Genomic DNA, 6136 nt, shown 5'->3' on the forward strand with positions numbered 1-6136 from the left:
GCGTCTATGCTGTCCGCCTGCGCTGCCTCTCCTTCTGTAGCCCTAGGAGGATTGGCGCGTACGCGCGAACACACACCTGACTGGCGTGCAAGGGCCCTCTCCGTGGCTTCGGGGAAACTCCGGGTGCGTCGAAACGGGGTGCCCCCCCCCGGTGCTAGTGGTTCCGGCCGCGCCGCCCCGCCCCTCGCTGGTTGCCGTGGGCTGCGCGCGCCGGACACACGTCTCTAGGGCCTGGCTGTCGCGCGAGTCCGTCCGCGCGGTTCCCGGGGCTGGGGCTGGGGGTGGGGGTGGGAGCTGGGGGCGGCCGGAGCCTCCTGGGCTCTGGGACTCCGGGCTGCAGATAAACTGGGATCTCGGAGGCATCCACGGAGGAGTTCAGACCTGGTGAGGAGGGGCCACTGAGTTTGCAGCCGACATCCTGGAGCCGAGATGTTCAGGTAGGAAAATAACTCAAGAACGCAGGGACCTCGGACATCAGCCGGGGCGTTGACTTGGGGAGCGGGGAATACGGGGCAATTGGAGGGATGGGCGTGATCTGCCAGTAGTAGAATGGTTAAGTACGTAAGCTCTGCACTCTGTCAGGTTCAGATTTCTCTTCCACTGTTTTAGCTTTATTAGGTGCGACTTACAGGTGTGACTTCGGCTTCTAAAGCCTCAGTTTTGTCATCTGTAGAATGGACAGAACCAAAGCTACTTCGAAGGACTGTTAAGACGATTAAATGAAGCAATGCTTGTAAAGCTTTTTGCACAAGGTAGGCATGAGATAATACTGGGTATTATATTCACCGCATAAACACATACAGGATTTAAGGACCTGCCTTGTCTCCCCCATCCCACCATGCTAAGTTTTCTTGTTGGTGCCAAAATAGGCACAGGCCCCATCTCTTCTTCATCCGCGTAGTGTTCAACACTGAGCACTGTATGCCACGAATGCACATTTATTCATTAAATATTTACCAGTAACACCCCTCTCCCTATTGTTGTGACAGCCAAAAGACAGACGAACAGATTTCTGAAGTGTCGCCTGGGGTTGGCGGCTCCCCTTTTGCCCTTGGGTTGGGAACTTAAGCGACAGCCCATCTTCCTCTGCTGGCTGACAACGACAGGGGTGTTTCACAGGGAGCCCTGGAGGCGGGACCTGGCAGGCAAAGCATGCCTGGGATCACGCAGAACTATGGGCAGCATGAAGACCCCCGTGGAGCTGGCGGTCAGTGGGATACAGACCCTCCCCCTTCAGCACCGTTGCCGGGGCAGCCACCGGGTCAAGGCCAGGGCGTCATACGTGGATGAGTCTTTGTTTGGCAGCCCTGCGGGTACCCGGCCCACACCACCAGACTTTGACCCACCCTGGGTGGAGAAGGCCAACAGAACCAGTGGAGTGGGCACAGGGACATCACGGGCGTCAGGGGCCAACGGGAGCTGTGAGACCACCTCCTCCAGCGGCAGCACCCCAACCCTTACACCAAGGAAGAAGAACAAATACAGGTAACGGGATGGGGAGATGCACTCCTGTACTTGTGAAGCCACCTGGGTTCCTATTAGAGCTTGCTGTTGACATGCTGTGTGACTTTGGGCAAGCACCTTGACCTCACTGAGCTGCAGTTTCCTTATGTGGAAAATGGGACCTAGTGGGACTTTGGAGAGTAAATGAAGTGAGGTGTGTACAGGGCTTGGCACAACATCCTGTCAGGAAGCTCTCAAAGTGATAATGATGATGGTTGAACACCCATTTCCAAATGCCACAGACCAAGCAAGTGAGGCCCAGGGGGGTCAGGTGATTTGCCTAAGATCACAGAGCAGTTTGCATAAGAATATTAATGTGTTTGATCCACGAAATGACATAAGATGTAGTGGGTCCCAATTTCAGCGAGTCATTTTGGAAATGGTTTTTGCTGCCTTTTCACGAACAACCTAGAAAAACAGGAGTTGATGCTAATAGTTATTATTGTAAATTAATAAGTTAGATTATTTGGATTATTTCAGGTTGATATCCGCCTGGAGGAAGGTGTCTAGTGGTGAGCCACAGGGCTCTATCTTGTTTATTGTCATCGGTGGTTTGGACAAAAACACAGAAGACTGGAATATTCGTCATTTACCGCTGCCATAATAAAATACCTAGACTGGGGAGCTTAAACAATGGAAATTAGTTTTCTCGCATTTCTGGAGGCTAAACGTCCAAGTTCAAGGTACTAGCAGACTGAAGCCTCTCCTCACCTGTTCTCTCATGGCCTTTTCTCTGTGAGCATGTACACTCGTGGTGTCTCCCCCCTTTCTCACAAGGACACCAATCCTGTTGCTTTAGAGCCCACCTTTATGACCTTGGTCAAACCTAATTATCTCTTTAAAATTCAGTGTGAATTTTGGGAGGGCATAGTTCAATCCGTAACAACTAGCCAATCGTATTTGGGGTCCATTCTGAGCCAGGAGGGGCATAGATTGGTGGAAAGGAGTGAAAATGGGAATGGTGCCTATTTAAGGACATAAAATTCAATGAGAGAAAAGTAAGGCTCCGTTATTATTATGCCAGCTTGAGCATCATGCATCTGACGTAGGGGCCATAAGGTAGGGTCAGGTCGTCATTAGCAGCACTGACACCTACAACGTAGCTGAAAACGTTGTTGTAGTGTGGGCTGCATTAACAGGGGTATGGTGTCCATGATGAGGGAGGTCAACTCAACGCTGTCCTGGAGGTCAGAATGTTGTGCAGGATGCTCACAAGTAGAGGGTGTCAGGAGAGAAGGTACATAAAAGAGAGGCTATTGAGTAAAACCTTTGGCTCTGGACAGACAGGCAACAAGCAGGTGTGGTTTGAGAAATTAAATCAAGCGGCAAAAAGTTGACGTTTCAAAGACTTGCAGGTTCAACACAGAAGCACTCTCAGTCCTGGCCAAAAGCCATCAAGCTGACACCTTGTAGGTGTGCCATGAACATTTGGGAGATGAACAGAAAAAAAATAATTGCTGAGTGAATCTAATTAAAGGTGAGAAGCCTAGAAATCACTTGTGTCTGATATGCTGATCCCAGAGCTTGGGCCCTTGAGCCAGGCTGGATTTGAATCTTGTCTCTACCCTCCTTGCTGCAGGGCCTTCCCCTCCCTATGCCTCCTTTACTTGTTTGTAAAACGGGATTATTCTATCTCCCTCCTGTGGAGGTTCCCTGAGAGATAATGAGATGAGGCACATGACAGGCCGGAAGAGCCCTAAGTAAATATGCAAAAATTTTAAAAGCTGCTTTGGTGAGGAGGCCAGGTCAGCTTTATAACAAAAGTTCAAACTGAGCGCCCTCTCAATGCCAGGCACCTTGCTGTGTCATTTCAAATACTGTGGACGGGCCACAGGACTGCAGAGGATTCGGCTGACAAGGCCACTAGGGAGAAGGAGAATTGGGGGTAAAAAAGTAAAGACTGTAAAGATTAACGTTATATTAACTGGGACTCTGAGATGCAAGTGACAGAAAACTTAACCAAACTGGCTTCAGCAGAAAAAGGACATGTAGGGCTTGCTTATCAGGGGCCCAAACTGTTGTTGGATCCTGTCTCCCTCTTAGCCCAGCTTGCCCCGCCACATTCCAGCCAAGCCAGCCACCCTTACATCCTGCCGGCTTATCAAGGCCAGTTGGCAGACAAATATCTTTCCTAGTGGTTTCAACAAGGGTCCTAAGGCAGGCGCTCATTGGGCAGGATGGGTCATATGGCCTTTCCCAAGCCAATCAATATGGCCAGGAAGGTGCGATATGCAAATTGGCCAGGCCTGGGGCATGTAGGGGAGGTAAAGGGGGAGGTCGGGATGCAGGGGGCTGGCTGCTTGGCTGGGGAAAAACAACAGAGATGGGGATGGTGGGACACCAGAGGGCTGTGGCCTCGCTGTGGCTGCCAGGCTAGGAGACAGGGACTTTGGGATCGACAGGCAACCCTCTCTGCTACTGCAGGTGCCTGGCAGGGGTGGGGGCTTAAGGTTTTTAGGGTTTGTTCATTCCCTCAGCTGACTGCATTTCTCTTCCCTTTATCAGACTGATCAGCCACACTCCTTCATACTGTGATGAGTCGCTCTTTGGCTCCCGACCTGAGGGCACCAACTGGGAAGGACCATGGATGGCAAAGGGGGATGCTGCCAAACTCCATTCCCTCTTCTGGACACCCCCAGCCACCCCTAGGGGCAGCCACTCACCCCGCCCCAGGGAAACCCCGCTGCGAGCCATTCACCCAGCTGGTCCCTCGAAGACAGAGCCCAAGGTGGCAGCAGACTCCCAGAAGTTGTCCACGGATGGGTTAGACTCTCCACACCCTCTGAGGCGGGAACGTTCCCATTCCCTCACACACCTGAATGTCCCCAGAACTGGTCGCCCACCCACTAGTGGCCCCCACACCAACGGGCCTCGGGATCCCAGGCCTTCCCCATCGGGGGTGACCCTCCAGAGTCCCCTAGTGACACCCAGGGCTCGCTCGGTTCGTATTTCAGTGCCAGCCACCCCCCAGCGAGGTGGGGCCACCCAGAAACCAAAGCCCCCTTGGAAATGAGTTTCTTGGCCGTCCCATCAGGCTTTCCCATGCGGTCACGGCAAGGGGCCCAGTTTCGAAGGAGGGCAGACGGGAGTCTCCTAGGTGACCATGAGGCATTGGAGAAGCACTCATGGGGGCAGACATAGCGAGAGTGGGCAGTGCCTCTCTTTATGCTGACAACTGCCAGTTTCTTCCTTTTACCCCATCATGGGGTTTTGACGGCTGCCCCCTGAGATGCCTGTTCCAGTCTTGCTAGAGCCATAGGCCGTAGAAGTGCCAACCCAGGGGTGCCCCTGGGAGGGGCCCACCACTCCCCCATCACTTCCACATCGTCTTGCTGCCAAGTGTGAATAAATGGCACGATCGCCAACCTGAAGGGTCCCTTATTCCTTCAAGCCAAGCTTCCTGCTCAGGATGAGTTTCCAGCTGAGTCTGGAGTTTTCCCAGGCACAGTGAATGGACCATGGGGAACAGGATCTGGGTGATGCGTAGGTGGACATGTTTTTATTTTAACAATCATGTATTTATTTTCACATATTAAAAATATATCAGTACCTCATCAAAGCCATGACTTTGACTAATTTTATTTTCCTTAGGGTAAGGGCCAATAGAGGCCTGAGTGGAATTAAATAACAAAGTTTAAAAATATAATAAAGAAGTGGCAGAAATCATAACTGTGGCCAGTTGACAACTAATGTTTGGGAACATGGGCCTCATACATTTCCCACGTTTTCCAAAAAAACAGAATGACGAGGACTCTGCCAAGTGGAGAAGTCCAAGAAGGCCAGAAGGTTACACATGGCATCCAAGAGCACTTGGGACAGATAGCGGGGTAAGCACTCCGGGAGCGACCCACTCTCTGGCTCAGGTGCCTGTCATCTGCACCACCCTGGGTCAGGTCACTTACCCTGCTCGGATGGAGTTGCACCCAGAATCTCAGGATCCTGCTGGATTTGTGTGGGGGCTAGGCTTTGGCCTCTTTGTGTCCCCATTTCCCTCCAGTGCACCTCCAGGAAGCGCTGGGGTTCTAGAGAGCCCAGTTAGAAGCCACATCCTTGGTTCTGTACTTCCCCCTCCAGGAGGGGAAGAGCAGACACGTGGGGGAGCAGTCTGGGAGGGACCAACGGTGGCCAGGACCAGGGACACCCATGCACATGCCTACAGGGGTCAGGTGGGCCGTGAGCAAAGCAACCCCGCCGCACTCTTGGCACAAACACTTTGCAAACATGTAGGATGTTTAAACTCCTAGAATTTTCACAAAGAATTAGTTTCCTCCTTGGTTTCACCTGAGACATCTAGCTCTCTGCCTTTATCTCCTCTCCCTGTGTTAGACAAACCAGAAATGCCTCTCCTCCTGAATAAAAGAGGGTGACAGTCCGAGTGTGGTGATACTGGCGCAACCGGCACAGGCTGTGTGTGTGGAAGGCAGCTGGGGGTGGTGAGGACTGGGGCAACCTGCAATGTCTGCCATCTTAAAGGGGCTGCTGCTCGGTTCTAGAAGACAGGCGGACCCCGGGGTATCTGGATGAGATGTTTCCAGGAAAAGCAGAAAGCTGGATTTCTCTGGGACAGTTCCTGACCTGAAAACCTGATCCTGGAGTTCTCTGCCTGCCCTCACCACACCCCCCAACCTCCTGC

General features: G+C 52.4%; 1 protein-coding gene across 2 annotated transcripts; it reads left to right on the plus strand.

Moving 5' to 3' along the window:
* Window positions 1-245: 245 nt before the first annotated feature.
* Window positions 246-5062, plus strand: RITA1 (RBPJ interacting and tubulin associated 1). Of its 2 annotated transcripts, none has more exons than XM_002925286.4 (4): window positions 246-437; window positions 610-752; window positions 1120-1485; window positions 4009-5062. In XM_002925286.4, exons 3-4 carry the CDS (start codon window positions 1175-1177, stop codon window positions 4514-4516), a joined length of 819 nt encoding a protein of 272 aa, XP_002925332.2. In that variant the 5' UTR covers window positions 246-437; window positions 610-752; window positions 1120-1174; the 3' UTR covers window positions 4517-5062. The 2 variants fall into 2 exon arrangements, with proteins under 2 accessions (XP_002925332.2, XP_011230726.1); XM_011232424.3 differs by having other exon boundaries at window positions 674-752.
* The last annotated feature ends 1074 nt before the right edge of the window (window positions 5063-6136 follow it).

This window comes from Ailuropoda melanoleuca, chromosome 12, assembly GCF_002007445.2.
Source record: "Ailuropoda melanoleuca isolate Jingjing chromosome 12, ASM200744v2, whole genome shotgun sequence".
Lineage (NCBI taxonomy): Eukaryota > Metazoa > Chordata > Mammalia > Carnivora > Ursidae > Ailuropoda > Ailuropoda melanoleuca.